Source organism: Sorex araneus, chromosome 2 (assembly GCF_027595985.1).
Source record: "Sorex araneus isolate mSorAra2 chromosome 2, mSorAra2.pri, whole genome shotgun sequence".
Taxonomy (NCBI): Eukaryota; Metazoa; Chordata; class Mammalia; order Eulipotyphla; family Soricidae; genus Sorex; species Sorex araneus.
Window position 1 is genome coordinate 239,477,496 of NC_073303.1, and position 18,380 is coordinate 239,495,875.

At 55.1% G+C, this 18,380-nt stretch overlaps 1 protein-coding gene across 1 annotated transcript; it reads right to left on the reverse strand.

Annotated features, from left to right (window-relative positions):
• Positions 1 to 208: 208 nt before the first annotated feature.
• NFILZ (NFIL3 like basic leucine zipper) lies at positions 209 to 1,227 on the reverse strand. Its single transcript, XM_055124691.1, has one exon. The coding sequence runs from the start codon at positions 1,225 to 1,227 to the stop codon at positions 421 to 423; it is 807 nt and encodes a 268-aa protein (XP_054980666.1). The 3' UTR covers positions 209 to 420.
• Positions 1,228 to 18,380: the final 17,153 nt, after the last annotated feature.

Below are 18,380 nucleotides of genomic sequence, written 5' to 3' on the forward strand. Positions count from 1 at the left end.
AGGTGTATGAATGGATAGTGGATGAATGAATAGTAGATGGGTGGGTGGGTGGATGGATGGATGGATGGATGGATGGGTGAATGGGTGCACGCATGCATGCATGCATGTGTGGGTGGGTGTGTAAGTAGATGGATGGTGGGTTTAGGGGTTAGGGAGGGATAAATACAAACCATCTCCTACAGTCAGACCTCATTCCTGCCCTGCCAGGTCACTCTTGGGAGTGTGAAGAGCTAGTTGGGTGGCAGAGAGGCTGAAGACTGTCCCAGGCCCAGATTTTCAGCCAGGAGGCGCTCTAGAATGATCCTAATAGAAGCCCAGCCCTCCCAGGTGTCCTAACAGTCTGGCCTGGACAAGCGAACGCGCACAAACCCACAACCCAGCGAGGCCCCTCCAGGCGCCTGGCCCTGCACAGCACGGCGCTCAGAGGGGGCCCCGCGCCCCCTCCCACCCTCGGCTCCCTCTGCCCGCGACGCAGGGCTTGAGGCGCAGTTTGTGGGGAAGAGATGGCTGAGCCAGGGCCTCGGGGTCCTTCCCTCCGGGGAGGGACAGCCCCACGGGGTCGGCCGCGGGGCTCAGCAACATCTCCGAGGCCCCGGGGGCGGGACAACCCGCGGAGATGGGGGACCACAGCCCCCAGCAGGGCCTGAACTGGGGTCCTGGGCCCCCATGCCCGTCCAGGAGCTGGCAGCTGAAGAAAGTAGCGGGGAGGGCCACGTCCAGCCTCCGGGGGGCGGGCAGGGGGGCGTTGGCGGGGGAGGCCAGGCCCGCCCACCTGTGTGCCAGGAGGCAGCTGCAGCAGCCCGGAACGCCGGCCTCCAGCGGGCACGACGCCGCCCTCAAGAGGCAGCCCTGGGAGGCGGCGGGCAGCGGGGAGAGGGGCTCGGCGCCCCCCGCGCCGGGCTCCGCGGGCCAGGGCGGGTCCCAGAGGCGCGCGTGCAGGGGCCGCGCGCGCGCGCCCCCGCCGTGCGCCCCGAGTCCCGCGCGCGGGCGCAGGGCGCGCAGCTCGGCCCGCAGCGCCTCGTTCTCCCGCAGCAGCGCGGCCAGGCGCCCCTCGAGCGCCGCGTCCTGCAGTCGCCGCTTCTCCCGCGAGCGCTTGGCCGCCTCGTTGTTCTTGCGCCGCTTCTCCCAGTACTGCGAGTCCTTCTTCTCGTCGGGCGTGAACTCGCGCTGCCGCCGCGCGTGCACGCCCCGCGCGCCCACCTGGGGCAGGGCCACCCCGCTGTCCATGGGCGCCTGCGAGACAAAGGAGTTGTGTGTGTGTGTGTGGGGGGGGGTCGGCAGAGCAGCCCAGAGCCAGGGCCTGGAAAACGACAGGACAGCGGGGAGGGCGTTGGCCTGGCCCGGGTTTCATCCTCGGCATCCCCGGGGAGTCCCTCAAACCCCGGCCAGGAGAACCCGAGCGATAGCACAGTGGAGAGAGCGTTTGCCTTGCAAGCAGCCCACCCCGGTTCGATCCTCGGCATCCCATAGGGTCCCCTGAGCACCGCCAGGAGTCAGTCATTCCTGAGTGCAGAGCTAGGAGTAACCGCTGAGCATCGGCGGGTGTGACCCAATTAAAAAAAAAAAAAAAAAAAAAAAAAAAAAAAAACACCGCCAGGAGTGATTCCTGAGCATTGCCGGGGTTGGACCAAAAAACGAGGGGGAAAAAAGGAAAGAAAGAACCCCGGGGGGGGGGGGGGGGGGGGGGGGGGGGGGCTGGAGCGATAGCACAGCGGGTAGGGTGTTTGCCTTGCACGCGGCCGACCCGGGTTCGATTCCCAGCATCCCAAATGGTCCCCCGAGCACCGCCGGGAGTCATTCCTGAATGCAGAGCCAGGAGTAAGCCCTGAGCATCGCCGGGTGTGACCCAAAAAGCAAAAAAAAAAAAACAAAATAAAACAAAACAAATCCAGCACCTCTAGGGTCTTTTAAGCCCTGGCAGGAGAGGTCCCTGCTGCAGAGCCAGGAGTCACCCGTGGTGAGGCCACACAGGTGCAGCCCCAAACAAACATCACTGAGGGTTCACAATTGCACTGAATCATCTGGGGAACGCAGGCTTTTTTTCCCCTTTCTTTTCTTTTCTTTTCTTTTCTTTTTTTTTTTTTTTTTTTTGCCAAAGGCATTTTTTGGTTGTTGTTTGGGGAGGGGGGATGGATAGTCGTTGGTTTTGGGAGGTCACATCCAGTGGTGCTCAGGGCTTCCGCCTAGCTTCACGCTCACGGATCACCCTCTGGAGGTGACGGGGATCGAACCCGGATCAGCCAAGTGCAAAGCAAGTGTCTGAGCCGCTGAGCTGGGGGGTGCACTTACCTCAGAGACGGTCAGCCAAGCGCTTGGGTCAGGATGAGCTCCGGGATAAGGTGCGGGGAGACCCAGCGAGAGAAGGAAGCAGGAGGCCTGGGAAAACAGAAGGTGCCTGCCGGGAATTCAACTCCCCAAACTTGCTGGAGTGATAGTCCAATGGGGAGGGCGCTGGCCTTGCACGCAGCCAACCGGGGTTCTATCCCCGGCATCCCATAGGGTTCCCCGAGTCTTGCCAGGAGTGATCCCTGGGCACAGAGCCAGGAGTCATCCCTGAGCACAGAGCCAGGAGTCAACCCTGAGCACAGAGCCAGGAGTCAGCCCTGATCACAGAACCAGGAGTAAGCTCTGAGCACAGAGCTAGGAGTCAGTCCTTAGCACAGAACCAGGAGTCAACCCTGAGCACAGAGCCAGGAGTCAGCCCTGAGCACAGAACCAGGAGTCATCCCTGAGCACAGAGCCAGGAGTCAGCCCTGAACATCACCGGGTATGACCCAAAAACAGAGCCAAACCCCCAAAAATCTAACTCAGCCCAAGCTGACCTGCAAATAAGTCCAGAGTCAATCTTGAGCGGAATTCAGACAGAACCTCAAGATTGCCCCCTCTTTTTGTAAGGGTGGCCCCACCCACCCATCCATGAATCCATCTATCAATGTGCCTGTCCACTTATTCAATCATCCATCTGTCTGTCCACCATCTATTGGCACCCCTGACCCCCCATGCACCCATCCACATACCATCTTTTATTTGTGAGAGAGGGGACACATCCGGAGATACTCAGGGCTGACTCCTGGTTCTGTGCTCAGGAGTCACTCCTGGCAGTGCTCAGAGGACCTTATGGGGTGCTGGGGATCGAACCCGGGTCGGCCATGTGCAAGGCCAACGCCCTCCCCGCTGTGCTGTCCTATCCTTCGGGCCCTGCATGCACCATTTCATTAAACCTTTCGTTCCCTCAAGCCTCCGTCCAACCTGCAGGCCCACCGTGAGACAGTTGTCTGGCCTCTCGACCTGCAATGTCCTCTCAGGCTCTGCAAGAGGCGTTTCTGCACAAGAGCGGCTGACAACAAAGGAAGGGGGTGTGGAGTGAGAGTGCAGTGGGGAGGGCACTTGCCTTGCACCTAGCAGACCGGGGTTCAGTCTCCCCAAGCCCGCTGAGAGCGATCCCTGAGTGCAGAGGCTGGAGTGAGCCCTGAACATCCCTGGGTGTGCCCGTCCCCCTCACCCCCCCACCAATAAAGGAGGGGCCAGAGCCATAGCACAGCGGGGAGGGCGTTTGCCTTGCATGCAGCAGACCCAGGTTCGATTCCCAGCATCCCATAGGGTCCCCCGAGCACCGCCAGGAGTAATTCTTGAGTGCAGAGCCAGGAGGAACTCCTGTGCATCGCCGGGTGTGTCAAAAACATGAAACAAAAAACAAAAAACAAGAAAAAGAAAAGATCAACTGTGGGCCATGGGGCGTCTGGTGAGATTAGGGAGAGATAAACATTCAGTCATTTGGGGTGACAGAAATTCATTTTCTTGCTGGTCGGTCGGCATTTCACACAGTTCTGCTCATCACAGCTCTGCAAACCCTTAGAATTTCCTGTGTTGAAAGCAAGAAAGGTGGAGGCGTGAGGGCAGGTGGCCCCGGGGTGGAGGCCCAGGGACCATCCCCACATTCCATGGACTCCCAGCTCTGGTAGAAGCAACCCCCCAACAGTGAGCCAGGAGTAGCCCCTGAGCGCCACCAGCGTGACTCAAAAATCAAGATGAAGACAGAGGAGGACAGGGGGCTGGATGCTTGAGGCAGACCTAGATTCGATCCCCATGTGCTCCCTCAAGCCCCGCCAGGGGTGATCCTTGAGCAGAGAGCCAGGAGTCAGCCCTGAGCACAGAGCCAGGAGTCAGCCCTGAGTACAGAGCCAGGAGCAATGCCGGGTGTGATCCAAAAAGCATAAAATAAAATAAAATAAAACTGACAAAGAAGGAGAGAAATGTGTGTGTGTGTGTGTGTGTGTGTGTGTGTGTGTGTGTGTACACTCTACGTGTTATTCTTTTTTTTTTTTCTTTTTAAGTCACACCCGGCAATGCACAGGGGCCATTCCTGGCTCATGCATTCAGGAATAACTCCTGGCGGTGCTCAGGGGACAATATGGGATGCTGGGAATCAAACCTGGGTCGGCTGCATGCCCTACCAGCTGTGCTATCGCTCCAGCCCCAACGTGCTATTCTTTACATACTAAATTCAGTAACATTTGGTTGAGAGAGGGGAGACCACCCAGTGATGCTCAGGGCTGACTCCTGGCTCTGCACTCAGGGATCACTCCTGGCAGTGCTCAGGGGACCCTATGGGATGCCAGGGATCAAAGCCGGGTCCCTTCTTCCAGGAGAGAAGCCAGAGTGATAATAAAGCAATCAGACCTCGCCTGCACCTGGTCAACCTCAGTTCAATCCCAGGCACTGTATACGGTCCCCAATTATGGCCAGGAGCCATCCCTGAGTACAGAACGGGGAACAGTCCCCGAGCACCTATGGGTGGGGACTCAAAACAAGAGGGACGGGAAGGAAGAAAGAAAGAGAGAAGGAAGGAAGGAAGGAAGGAAGGAAGGAAGGAAGGAAGGAAGGAAGGAAGGAAGGAAGGAAGGAAGGAAGGAAGGAAGGAAGGAAGGAAGGAAGGAAGAAGGAGGAAGGAGGGAGGGAAGGTGAGCAGCACTGCTGCGAGTTTGGACCACCCATCCCCCCAAGGGGCTGCTAGCATCCCCCACGCGGGGTCTCCCAGAGGTGCTGCATCCTCAGCCTGTTATGGCTGTGTCCAGGGGCCCTGATCGCCTTTCCAAACCCCAAGGACGCTTGGTGGACAGCAGCATGGGGGTGAGAGGCACACCCAAGGGTGGGGGGTCATGAGGGGGGTTGGGTTGGCCACATCCAGAAGGGACAATCCCCCCACCCCCGGCTCTGAGAGAGAGGACAGAGGTGGGGTGGCCACTGGAGGCATGAGTGGGCCAGAGGCCATCGGAGCTGGACACGGGTGAAGCCACGATGTGGGGACGGAGGGGGACAGAGGGGGGGCGGACAGTAAGGGCCAAGTCTAAGTCTAAGGCGGCAGATTACCAGGGAAGTATCTGGGGGGGAGGGGAGCTGGTGGGCAGGTGGGTGGGGGCTGGGGGGGGGGAGGTGGTTCGGCCTCAGGCCTTGCCCTAGCGCTGCTCTGTGGCTTGGCCGGAGCCCCCCCACCCCCCACCCCTGACCGCAGCCCCCAACACTGAACAGGAACCTGGAGGCAGCCTGACCATAGGTCCCCCTCCCCCAGCCCGCCCTCCCCCCAGGCCGAGTTTATTTAGAGAAAGAGAAAGACGTGGGGGTGGGGGGGGAGCTGGGCCGGCCCTTCCGGTGGTTGAAGGTGCTAATGTTTGGGGGTGCAGGGGAGTGGGGGCATTCCTGAGCAGCCACCGCAGAGGAGGAGGAAGCAGCAAAAAATAAAAATACAAAAGGGCCCCATCCGGCCACAGTCTCCCCGGGAGCCAGTGGGGGCGCCCCACCTCCTCGGGGTACCCCAGGGCTCCTCAGGGCTCACACTGTGAAGTCGGCCCCCGGGGGCCATCTCTGGGAGCACGGGGACGGGAGCCCCGGCACCGCCTGTCCCCACACACAGACACCCCAGTGCTTCCCGGGGTCACCCAGGGAGCCCCCCCAAAAAATTGAAAGTTGAAAAAATTAGGAGCTGTGGGGCTGGAGTGATAGCACAACGGGTGATAGCACAGCGCATTTGCCTTGCAAGTGGCCGACCCGGGTTCGAATCCCAGCATCCCATATGGTCCCCTGAGCACCGCCAGGGGTAATTCCTGAGTGCATGAGCCAGGAATGACCCCTGTGCTTGCCGGGTGTGACCCAAAAAGCAAAAAAAAAAAAAAGAAAAGAAAAAAATAGGAGCCGAGCTGAGCCGAGCAAGAGCACAGCAAGGAGAGCGTTTGCCTCGCATGCCCCGGGTTCGATCCCCAGCATTGGGCATCCCCTGAGCACCACCAGGAGTTATTCCGGGGTGCAGAGCCAGGAGGGATCCCCGAACATCACCAGGTGTGACCCCCAAAGCAACAAAAACACCTTGTAAGGGCCAGAGAGATAGTCTAGCATGTGGGGCGCTGGCCTTGCATGTGGCAGACATGGGTTCGATCCCCGGCATCCGATACAGTTCTCCAAGGCTCTGCCAGAGGTGATCCCTGAGCATGGAGCCAGGAGTCAGCTCCCCTGCGGGTGGTCCCCAAACCAAAACAGTTAAGACATGATGGATTTGAGGCTGGAGCGATAGCACAGCGGGTAGGGCGTTTGCCTTGCACGCGGCCAACCCGGGTTCAATCCCCGGCATCCCATAGGGTCCCCCAAGCACCACCAGGAGTTAAATCCTGAGTGCAGAGCCAGGAGTACCGCCTGAGCATCACTGTGTGACCCCAAAAGTAAAATAAATAAATAAATAAATGATGGATCACAGTTCCCAGTACTTAAGTCTTTTTTTCCCTTCTTCCTTTTTGGGTCATACCTGGCGATGCTCAGGGGTCACTCCTGGCTCTGCACTCAGGAATTACTCCTGGCGGTGCTCAGGGAACCATATGGGATGTTGGGAATCGAACATGGGTCAATCATGTGCAAGGCAAACACCCTACCCACTGTGCTATTCTCCAGTTCCCAGTCCTTAACACCGGGCTATCTTTTCTCTACCTGCAGGGAGTTTACTGCCACTGTCACTGTCATTCCCCGTTGCTAATCAATTTGCTCGAGCGGGCACCAGTAACGTCTCCATCATGAGACTTGTTACTGGGGCTGGAGTGATAGCACAGCAGGTAGAGCACTTGCCTTGCACGCGACCGACCCGGGTCCGAATCCCAGCATCCCATATGGTCCCCTGAGCACCACCAGGTGTAATTCCTTAGTACATGAGCCAGGAGTGACCCCTGTGGGAAGGAGGGAAGAAAGAAAGGAAGGAAGGAAGGAAGGAAGGAAGGAAGGAAGGAAGGAAGGAAGGAAGGAAGGAAGGAAGGAAGGAAGGAAGGAAGAAAAAGAAAAGAGAGAAGAGAGGGAGGGAGGGAGAGAGGAAGGGGGGAAGAAGGGTAGGGAAGAGAGGGAGGGAGGAAGGAAAGAGAGAAAGATAGAGAAAAGAAGAGGAAGGAAGGAGAAAGGAGAAAAGAAGGAGAGAAAGAAAGAAAGAGAAAGAAAAGAAAGAAAAGAAAGAAAGAAAGAAAGAAAGAAAGAAAGAAAGAAAGAAAGAAAGAAAGAAAAAAGAAGAAGAAAGAAAGGAAGAGAGAGGGGAGGGACGAGGAGAGAGGGAGGGAGAAAGGGGGGGAAAGGGAGAGGGAAGAGAGGGAGGGAGGAAGGAAAGAGAGAAAGATAGAGAAAGAAAATGAGGAAGGAAGGGAGAAAGGGAGAGAGAAAAGAAGGGAAAGATAGAAGAAAGAAAAAAGAAAGAAAGAAAAGAAAGAAGAAAGAAAGAAAGAAAGAAAGAAGAAAGGAAGGAAGGAAGGAAAAGAGAGAGAGAGGGAGGGAGGGAGGAAGGGGGAAGAAGGGGAGGGAAGAGAGGGAGGGAGGAAGGAAAGATAGAAAGATAGAGAAAGAGGAAAGAAGGGAGAAAGAAAAGAAGGAAAGAGAGAAAGAAGAGAAAGAAAGAAAGAAAGAAAAGAAAGAAAGAAAGAAGAAGAAAGAAGAAAGAAAGAAAGAAAGAAAGAAGAAAGAAAGAAAGAAAGAAAGAAAGAAGAAAGGAAGGAAGGAAAAGAGAGAGGGAGGGAGGGAGGAAGGGGAAGAAGGGGAAGGGAAGAGAGGGAGGGAGGAAGGAAAGAGAGAAAGATAGAGAAAGAAAAGAGGAAGGAAGGAGGGAGAAAGAAAAGAAGGAGAAAGAAGAGGAAAGAAGAAAGAAAGAAGGAAAGAGAGGAAGAGAGAAGAAAGAAAGAAGGAAAGAAGAAGAAAGAAAGAAAGAAAGAAAGAAAAGAAAGAGAAGACAGAAGAAAGAAGAAAGAAAGAAAGAAAGAAAGAAAGAAAGAAAGAAAGAAAAGAAGAAAGAAAAGAAGAGAGGGAGGGAGGAGGGGGAAGAAGGGGAGGGAAGAGAGGGAGGGAGGAAGGAAAGAGAGAAAGATAGAGAAAGAGAAAGAGGAAGGAAGGGAGAAAGGAAAGAAAGAAAGAAAGAAAGAAAGAAAGAAGAAAGAAAGAAAGACAAGAAAGAAAGAAAGAAAGAAAGAAAGAAAGAAAGAAGAAAGAAGAAGGAAGGAAGAGAGAAAAGTGAGAAGAAAAAGAGGAAGAAAGGAGGAAGGCAGAGGGAAAGAAGGAAGGAAGGAAGGACGGAAGGAAGGAAGGAAGGAAGGAAGGAAGGAAGGACCGGAAGGAAGGAGGAAGGAAGGAAGGAAGGAAGGAAGGAGGGAGGCGAGGGAGGAAGGAGAAAAGAAAAGAATAGGGGAGAAGAGGATGGAGAGGGGGAGGAAAGGGGGGCATGAGCGTGTCCAGGTCTCTCTCTATACTCACCCACTGCTTCACGGGGCAACCTGAGGCTGACCCATCATACTGACCTCTACAGTCCCTTGAGTGAGAGTGGCCGGCAGGCGCCTGATGGAGGGGGTGGTAGCACGTCCTAAGCCCCGAGTTCAAGTTTGAGCCTCGATGGTCGCCAGAGCACAGGGACCCTCCACACAGAGCCACATAAGTCCCCCACACAGTTCAATGGAACACCATCGGGGCGCCCTGAGATCCTGAGCTTGGGAGCTTCCTGCCCCTCCCCCCCACCCCCCGCAAAAGAAAAAAAAAAAAAACCGAGGCCTGAGTGCTAGTACCAAGGCTCAGGCAGGCCCAGGCCTCGCCTGCAGCCACCCCAGCACCACCCGGCCTCCCTGGCTTCCTCAGCTTAGCCCTGCAGCCCCCCTCCCGCGCCCCGCGTGGCCACAGGGGCCCCAGGCAAACCCCCAAACTGCAGGACCCCCAACAATTTAGGGCCCTTGAATTGACCCTACACCCCCAGTTGGCCAAGAAGGAGACCAGAAGCCCCTGAACACCATTTGGGAGGTCACCCCGCCCCCCCCAAAAAAGGGAAGAAGTGAGGTAAAGGTGTGGATCTGGGGTGACAGTGCAGTGGGGAGGGGCACTTACCTTGCACGTGGCAGACCCAGGCTCGATCCCCGGCATCCCATAGGGTCCCCAGAGCACCGCCAGGAGTGATTCCCTGAGTGCAGAGCCAGGAGAAAGCCCTGAGCACCACCAGGTATGGCCCAAGCACTGGTTATGGTGCTCGGGGGACCCTCTGTGGTTATCCCCCACTCCCAGAACCAAACATCGAATCAGCCTGCACATTTTCCCTTTGCTCTCTACTGAGCTAGAAATGACCACAACTCCCAGGGGGTGTAGAATTTAGGTGGTATTTGTGCAGCGAAAAGGTATCAAACTAGATGGGGCATGAGCGCACCCACACACACACACACACACACACACACACACACACACACACACACACCCTCTCTGTCCTTTGCAAAGGAGAAATACTCCTTTGGCCTTTGCTTCCATTGAATACAATGAGAGACCCATGTTTCAGACTGAAACTTGCAGAGCTTTAAAAAAAAAAGAGAGAGAGAGATAATAAAACCTAATACTGGTGAGGCTGCGGTGAGATGAGCACTTGCTTATCTGGAAGGCAATGATGCAAACTGTTTCCTGGCAAAGCTATGTATGAATCAGAGGTGAGCTCACACCCTGGTTGAGGAAGGAAAGTGCCACCGGGCCCCTCTTAGTCACTGTTCCTGGTCTTCGCTATACCCTCTTTGGTTTCAGCAGCCTCACTCTGCTGTCCCAAACATGCCCTTTCAAGCAGTTCAAATCTCTTGTGTTTCCTGAGAAGACACCTCTTCCTGCTGTTGCTTTTGCTCCAAACACTCTCCTTCTTCCCCAGCCTCAGGACACCCTTGCGATGCCACCTCCTACAGGAAGCCCATGAGACTGACCTCTCTCCTCTCAGCCCAGGAACCTAGGTCTCAGATACCTGCAGGATTCCCCTTCCAACTACCTAGATGACCCCGCGTCTGTGTTTCCCATGTTCCCACCTCTCCAGACGTGGCAAGCTCAACATACCAAAGGCATGACATATTTGCAGGAAAGGGGCTGGATCAATAGGACAGTGGGGAGGACACGTGCCTTACATGCAGCTGACCCGGGTTCAATTTCCCGGCATCCCCTAGGGTGCCCCTAGCACCACCAGGAGTGATCCCTGAATGCAGAGCCAGGAGTCAGCCCTGAGCATCGCAGGGTGTGAACCTCAAAAAAAAAAAATAAAATATTTGCAAAAGAGGCACAACACAGGTGTGTGTGGTGTGTGGCTAGTGTGTGAGTGTGTGGGGGGGGAGGGGAAGGTCTATGGTCTATGGCAGGTGCACAACCCAGAAAACCCGAGTGGAGGCCGAGGAGACAAGAATAGAGGTGCAGCCTTCGGGGCGGCTTCTGATTTACTTGGGGGGCTGGAGCGATAGTACAGCGCAGGGGATGTTTGCCTTGCACTCGTGGCTGACCTGGGTTCGATCCTGGGCATCCCATAGGGTCCCCCAAGCACTGCCAGGAGTAACTCTTTTTTTTTTTTTGCTTTTTTTGGGGGGTCACACCTGGCAATGCACAGGGGTTACTCCTGGCTCTGCACTCAGGAATTACCCCTGGCGGTGCTCAGGGGACCATATGGGATGCTGGGAATCGAATCTGGGTCGGCCGAGTGCAAGCCCTACCCGCTGTGCTATCTCTTGCCAGGAGTAACTCTTGAGTGCAGAGACAGGAGTCAGGCCTGAGTACAGCCAGGTGTAGCCCCCCCGCAAAAAAAATAATGTTCTTGGACCAGAGAGATAGTACAGTAGGTAAAGCACTTGCCTTGCACATGACCAGCTCGGGTTCGATCCCCGGCATCCCATAGGATTCTCCCAAACAGTCCCAGGCTTGAGCCCTGAGCACAGAGTCAGGAGTCAGCCCTGAGCATGGCGGGGGTGTATCCCTAACCTACCAGAAATAAAAATTTCTTTACTTATCACTTTGGCTTTTTGGGGTCACAGCCGGCAATGCTCAGGGGTTCCTCCTGGCTCTGCACTCAGGAATTACTCCTGGTGGTGCTTGGGGGACCCTGTGGGATGCCAGGGATCGAACCCAGGTTAGCCTCATGCAAGGCAGAAGCCCTAGCCACTGCACGACAGCTCTGGCCCCCCAAAATAATAATTCTGAGGATGCAAGCTCATCAACCCGGCCAGGGGAGCCTAAGTAGGAAGTGAGCAGCCTTGTCCTGGGGGGACGCTCAGAGATGATCGCTCCCTGGCCCCCTCTCCCTGGGTAAGAGCAGGGCTGGTGGGTGGGGCAGTTCCTCCTGATGCAGCTCCGAATCCTAAGAACATGCATTCCCTCCCCTAGGGACCTGTTCCCACAGCAACCCCCCAGGAGATAGAGCTCCCCCCACCCACCGTTTCTCAGAGGGATGCAGGGCATTCCCAAAAGACTAAACTCTCTTGGGGCCCAGAGACAGCCCCCCCGCCCCCCACCCTGTACTCCTTGAACTGGCCGCCTGCCACCCGAACCCCCAGTGAAACCCAGAGCCGAGAACCCCCTGCAGACCCCAGGTTTGAAAGGGGGAATGCGGAGAGGGCGTTTGCCATGCAGCGAGAGACCCCGATTCCATCCCCGCCCCACACACACACACAGAGTCCCGCCAGGAGGGAATCCCTGAGCACAGAACCAGGAGTCAGCCCCAAACAGCGCCAGGTGGGGCCCCCAAAACCCAAACCTTGATGTTGTGATGGGGTGTCAGACACCTCCTGAGGGAGGCAGATAGGGGGGCAGAGAGTGACAGAGACAGAATCAGGTTGAGATAAGACAGCTGTGGGGTGACACAGCCCCCCCCCACATCTCCTACAGCCACCCAGCTCCGGACTCCGGGTAACCACCCCACCCCGCCACGCTTACCTCCTCAGACCCGCGTCCCCACCCAAGTCCCGCCAGGCTGCTGGGCGCGTGCGGGGGACCGGGAGTCACCGGCTTCCGTTCTGGTGACACCTCATGTGTGCAGCGCTCATGGCTGGTGGCTTTCCCTGCCGGGGGTGTACGCAGGGGAGCGGGGGCTTGGGGGAGGGGACAACCCCACGCAGGGCTCACAGTGGGGGCGTGGAAGATACAGACTAACATTTTCTAGGGACTCAAATTTTCGAGAAGACTGGGGATCACGAAGTAGCGATAGCACAGCAGGGAGGAAGATAAGATCAGGGTCCGATCCCCGGCACCCCAGAAGGGTCTGTGAGCCCACCAGGAGTCATCCCTGAGCACAGAGCCAGGAGCCAACCCTGAACATCATCGGGGGTGGCCCAAAAATCAAACCAAAGCCAAAAAAAAAAAGATGGAAAGATGGGACCACAAGTTCGCTTGATTTCAGGGAACTTGCACCAGCTTCCGCAGCCCCCAGGGCTCCCCACAGCCTGTGCTGGGTGCTCACGGCTGGGTGCTCATAGCTCAGCTCCTTTTGCTCCTGGTAAAGCATTTCCCAGAAATCAGGGGATGGCATTTCAGGGGCACAGGGTTGAGCAGTTGGGCTCACAAATGCCCCTTTAAGTACAGGATGCAGCTTCTCTTTATATGTGTTTTTTTTAGGGGGCAGGCACACCCGGTGGTGCTTAGGGCTGGCTCTGTGCTCAGGGATCACTCCTAGAGGGACTCGGGGGACCCTATGCGGTGTCGGGGAGCAAACTGGGGTGAGCCGCATGCAAGGCCAGCGCTGTAAGCCCTCCCCAGCCCCAGGATGAAAATCTTTTCTCTTTTTCTCTTTTTTCTTTTCTTTCTTTCTTTCTTTCTTTCTTTCTTTCTTTCTTTCTTTCTTTCTTTCTTTATTTCTTTCTTTCTTTTTTTTTTTTTTTTTTTTTTTTTTTTTTGCTTTTTGGGTCACACCTGGCGATGCACAGGGGTTACTCCTGGCTTTGCACTCAGGAATTACCCCTGGCGGTGCTCAGGGGACCATATGGGATGCTGGGATTCGAACCCAGGTCGGCCGCGTGCAAGGCAAACGCCCTACCCGCTGTGCTATTGCTCCAGCCCCCTCTTTCTTTCTTTCTTTCCTTCTTTCTTTCTTTCTTCTTTTTTCTGCTCTTTGGTCACATGAGAGTTACTCCTGGCTCTGCATTCAGGAGTTACTCTCCTGGCCGTGCTCAGGGGATCCTATGGAATGCTGAGATCGAACCCGGGTCGGCCAGGTGCAAGGGAAACACCCTCCCCACTGTCCTATCGCTTGGGGTCCCCGGATGAAATTTCTGAGCAGACAGCAGTAGATAATTTTCAGGGTGTGAGGGGGGCAGATATTCCAGACAGAGGGAACAGTAAGTAAAGCACCCCCCACCCGCAATAAAAACAGCATATGGGGCTGGATAGATAGCAAAGCGGGGAAGGCGTTTGCCTTGCACACGGCCGACCTGGGTTCGATTCCCAGCATCCCATAAGGTCCCCTGAGCACTGCCAGAAGTAATTTCTGAGTGCATGAGCCAGGAGAAACCCCTGTTATCACCAGGTGTCACGCAAACACACACACACACACACACACACACACAGCATAGTGGAGACATGGGTGCAGGAATGATCAGGCACCTTCTGGAGGGCTGGGATGAGCCCTGGAGCTGGGGGGAGCTAAGTCATCGCCCCATCCCGTCCCCACAAGCCCAACCTGGTCAGACATCAGAAAGAAGCCCACCCACCACCCTCTACTGTGTGGCACTCGGCCCGACTTGAGAACAGCGGCGCCTTGTGGAAAGTAGTGAGAACTGCACCCACCTGGTAAAGTCAGCCCACTGGTGATTCTGCGGTACTGGACGGACGGACACCCAGACTCGGTCGTTTCCCAGTATCCCTCTGCCCCCATGGAAAAGTAATCCACCTCCTTCAGTGATCGTGATACTAGACAGCGGTAGTGGAGGGGTTAAGGAGGAAAGAGAAGAAAGAAAGGAAGAATGGAGAGTGAAAGAGGAAGGCAGGGAGGCAGGAAGGCAGGAAGGAAGAAGAAGAGAAGGAAAAAAGGAGAAAGGAAGGAAAGAAGAGAGGGAAAAGGAAGAAGGGAAGAAAAAAGAGATGGAAAGAGGGCCAGAGAGACAGTACAGCAGGTAGGGAGTTTGATTTTCATGTGGCCGACCTGGGTTCGATCCCTGGTACCCCATAGGGTTACCCAAGGCCCACCAGGAGTAATTCCTGAGCACAGAACCAGAAATTAACCTTGATTGCCCCCCCCCAAGGAAAAAAACAGAAAAAAGTTGAAAGATATCACGAAATCCCGTTAATCATCGATTTCTCGAGCGGGCTCAGTAACCTCTCCAATTCGTCCTTTCCCTGAGATCTTAGAAGTCTCTCTCGACTCAATCCTCCCAATGATGTTGCACTGGAGGCTCTTTCAGGGTCAGGGGAATGGGATCCAGCTTGTTACTGGATTTAGCATATGAGTACACCATGGGAAGCTTGCAAGGCTGTCCCATGTGGGCAGGAAACTCTCAGAAGCTTGCCAGTTTCTCCCAGAGGGAGAAGTAGGCTACAAGAGCTTCTGGGAGCTCACTTTTAAGTCTCTGAATGTTGGCCGTTGATGGAATTACACACACCTGTGTTCCTCTGCCGGTACCTTCATGCATGAGGCCTGTCCGAAAGTATGGAGAGGGGCCTCGAGCATGGCTGTAGCTAGGTTCTGGTGGTCTTCAGCCGCCGGGAGCTCTGCTCGGGGTGAAAGATATAAATTTAAAAAATTAAATTAAAAAAAAAAGTTTTGCCACCTGGTTTATTCTCTGCAGGACCGCTAGGTGGCAGAAGTTCTTTGTTTTCAACCTCTTCTACAAGCAACAGACTTGAGGAATCAACTGGGGTGTCTACCGAGGCTGAATCCAAGTTTTGGAGGGTCACTGCTGGGAGACAAGGATTGGTGCAGGTAAAGAAAAAAGGTGTATTTGGTTGTTCTAGCAACAAAAAAAATGGTGGGTTTGTAAAAAGTGTCTTACTCTTTTTTTGTTTGTTTTTAGGGTATTTTTTTTTTGTTTTTTTGTGGGGAGTCACACCCGACAATGCTCAGGGGTCACTCCTGGCTGTGCACTCGGGAATTACTCCCGGTGGTGCTCAGGGGACCGTCTGGGGTGCCAGAGATTGGATCCGGGCCAGCTGCATGCAAGGCAAACGCCCTCCCCGCTGTATTATCACTCCAGCCCCAACATCGTACCTTTTTTTTTTTTTTTTTTTTTTTTTTTTTTTGCTTTTTGGGTCACACCCGGCGATGCACAGGGGTCACTCCTGGCTCTGAACTCAGGAATGATTCCTGGCGGTGCTCAGGGGACCATATGGGATGCTGGGAATCGAACCCGGGTTGGCCACGTGCAAGGCAAAGGCCCTCCCCGCTGTACTATTGCTCCAGCCCCACCCAACCTCTTACTTTCTAATGGGGAAGGAGGAAGGGGTATTTATGTGCTCATTTAACAGTTTTGGGGTTACTTGAGGTCCCTCCAAGCAGTACTGGGGGGACCGTGCAGCAAGGGTGAAAGGAAGTTAGGGAGTCCAACATGGAAAGAAATGCTCCAGCACGCAACCTGGGGGGTGCAGGTTCTGTAGGACTAGTTAGGTTTTGTTGTTGTTCTGTTTGGGGGGCGCACTCAGCGGTGCTCAGGGCTGACTCCTGGCTCTGTGCTCCAGGGACCCGAGGGGAGGCCAGGGATCAAACCCAGGCCGTATGCAAGGCAAATGCCCTAACCCCCCAACTATAGGGCAAGTAGGAAAAGTACATTAGAAGAAAATAATGGGTAGTGGGTCAAGGAAGCTCAGCTGGAATCAGTGACTCAAAAAAAATTTTTTGTGTGTGTGTTTAGGTCACACCTGGCAATGCACAGGGGTTACTCCTGGCTCTGCACTCAGGAGTTACCCCTGGAGGTGCTCAGGGGACCCTATGAGATGCTGGGAATCGAACCCAGGTCAGCCGAGTGCAAGGCAAACACCCTACCCACTGTGCTATTGCTCCAGACCCAGTGACTCGAAATTTTTGAGGGGGGGGGGTGAAGCTATAGTACAGCAGGGAGAGCAGTTACCAACCCAGGTTCAATCCCCGGCACCCCATAGGGTCCCCCCACATCGCCAGGAGTGATCCCTTAGCACAGAATAACTCCTGAGGACCATTGGGTGTGGCTCAAAAACAAACCACTGAATGGTGATGGGGAAATTCGAACAAAATATAATGCCCAAAAGTGGAGAGAGAGTATCTGAGAAATTGTCTGCCATAGGTAGAGGCAGGGTGAGAACTGGGATGTGGGGGAGGGGATAATGGGGACATTGGTGATGGAAAGTTTGCACTGGTGGGGAGATGGGTGTTCGATCATTGTTATGGCGCTGAATTTCAAACATGAAAGCTTTGTAACTGTATCTCACGGTGGTTCAATAAAATAGCACTGTAGCACTGTCGTCCCCGTTGTTCATCAATTTTCTCGAGTGGGCACCAGTAACGTCTCCATTGTGAGACTTGTTACTGTTTTTGGCATATCGAATACACCACAGGTAGCTTGCCAGGCTCCGCCGTGCGGGCAGGCAGGATACTCTCGGTAGCTTGCCGGGCTCCCCAAGAGGGGCAGAGGAATCGAACCCAGGTTGGCCGCGTGCAAGGCAAATGCCCTACCCGATGTGCTATCACTCTAATCCTCAATAAATAATAAACTAGGGGCTGGAGCGATAGTACAGCGGGTAGGGCGTTTGCCTTGCACACGGCCGACCTGGGTTTAATTCCCCTCATCACATATGGTCCCCTGAGCACCGCTAGTGGTCATTCCTGAGTGCAGAGCCAGGAGTGACCCCTGTGCATTGCCAGGTGTGACCCAAAAAGCAAAAATAAATAAATAAATAAATAAATAATAAACTAAACTAAACAAAAATAAAAACAAACCAATCAGTATGAAGGGGGCTAGAGCAGTAATACAGCAAATAGAAGCTGGCTTTGCATGTGGCTGACCTGGGTTCGATCTCCAGCATCCCATAGGGTCCCCTGAGCCCAACCACAATTGATCCCTGAGCACAGAGCCAGGAGAAAGTCCTGCACACCTCTGGGTGTTCCCCCCAACCCCACCAAAATTCTTGAAGTACGACAGTCTGTTCCTTGTGAGACGTGGAGATACTGGGATTGGAGAGAGTACAATGGGCAGGGCACTTCCGTGCACATGGCCAACCTGGGTTCGATCCTCAGCCTCCCACAGGGTCCCCGGAGCCCCACCAGGAAGGATCCCTAAGCACAGAGCCAGGAGTCATCCCTGAGCACCGCTGATCCCCGGTAGGGTACCCCCCCACCTCAGGAGAGATCCTGAGCACCGGATGCGACCACCCAAAACATAACAAAGCACAGGAAGGGCAGATTCTCAGAATCAGGTGCATACAGCTTGATTTTTTTTTTATTTTTATTTTTTTTGCTTTTTGGGTCACACCTGGCTCTGCACAGGGGTTACTCCTGGCTCTGCACTCAGGAATTATCCCTGGCGGTGCTCAGGGGACCATATGGGATGCTGGGAATCGAACCCGGGTTGGTCACGTGCAAGGCAAATGCCCTACCCGCTGTGCTATCGCTCCAGCCCCCGGCGCATACAGTTTGAGTGGGGGGCACCGGGAGGGGCCCACAAACCCACCGGGGACAGAGGCAACGATCACATGTGGATGGTAACTCGGAAGCCGGGACACGAGACGGGCTCCCCCTGAAGAGCCTGTTCCGGGGATGGTGCATGAAAACGGGGTGAGGGTTCAGTACACGGGAACCGAAGCCAAGAAGCTACCCTGAGAACACGGCTGAGGAATTTGCGGGGCGTCTCCGAGAAGGCTCGGGGCTCAGCGCAGGTCATGGGAGCGAGGCAGACGCCGCTGACTCTCCGCGGCAGTGCCGGTGACCTCGGCTGACATCTGGATCCCATCTGCGTGCCGTGGGCCCAGCCAGAGAGCGGCAGGGCCGGCTCCCACCTCCCCTCCGGGCGGGTGGATGTGGAGCTGATGCCGGTTTTCTGTGGCTCGATCACAGCCACAAATGCAGGAAGAGCCACCACGTGGTTGGGCTACAGCTCAGACTCTATACACACACACACACACACACACACACACACACACACACACACACT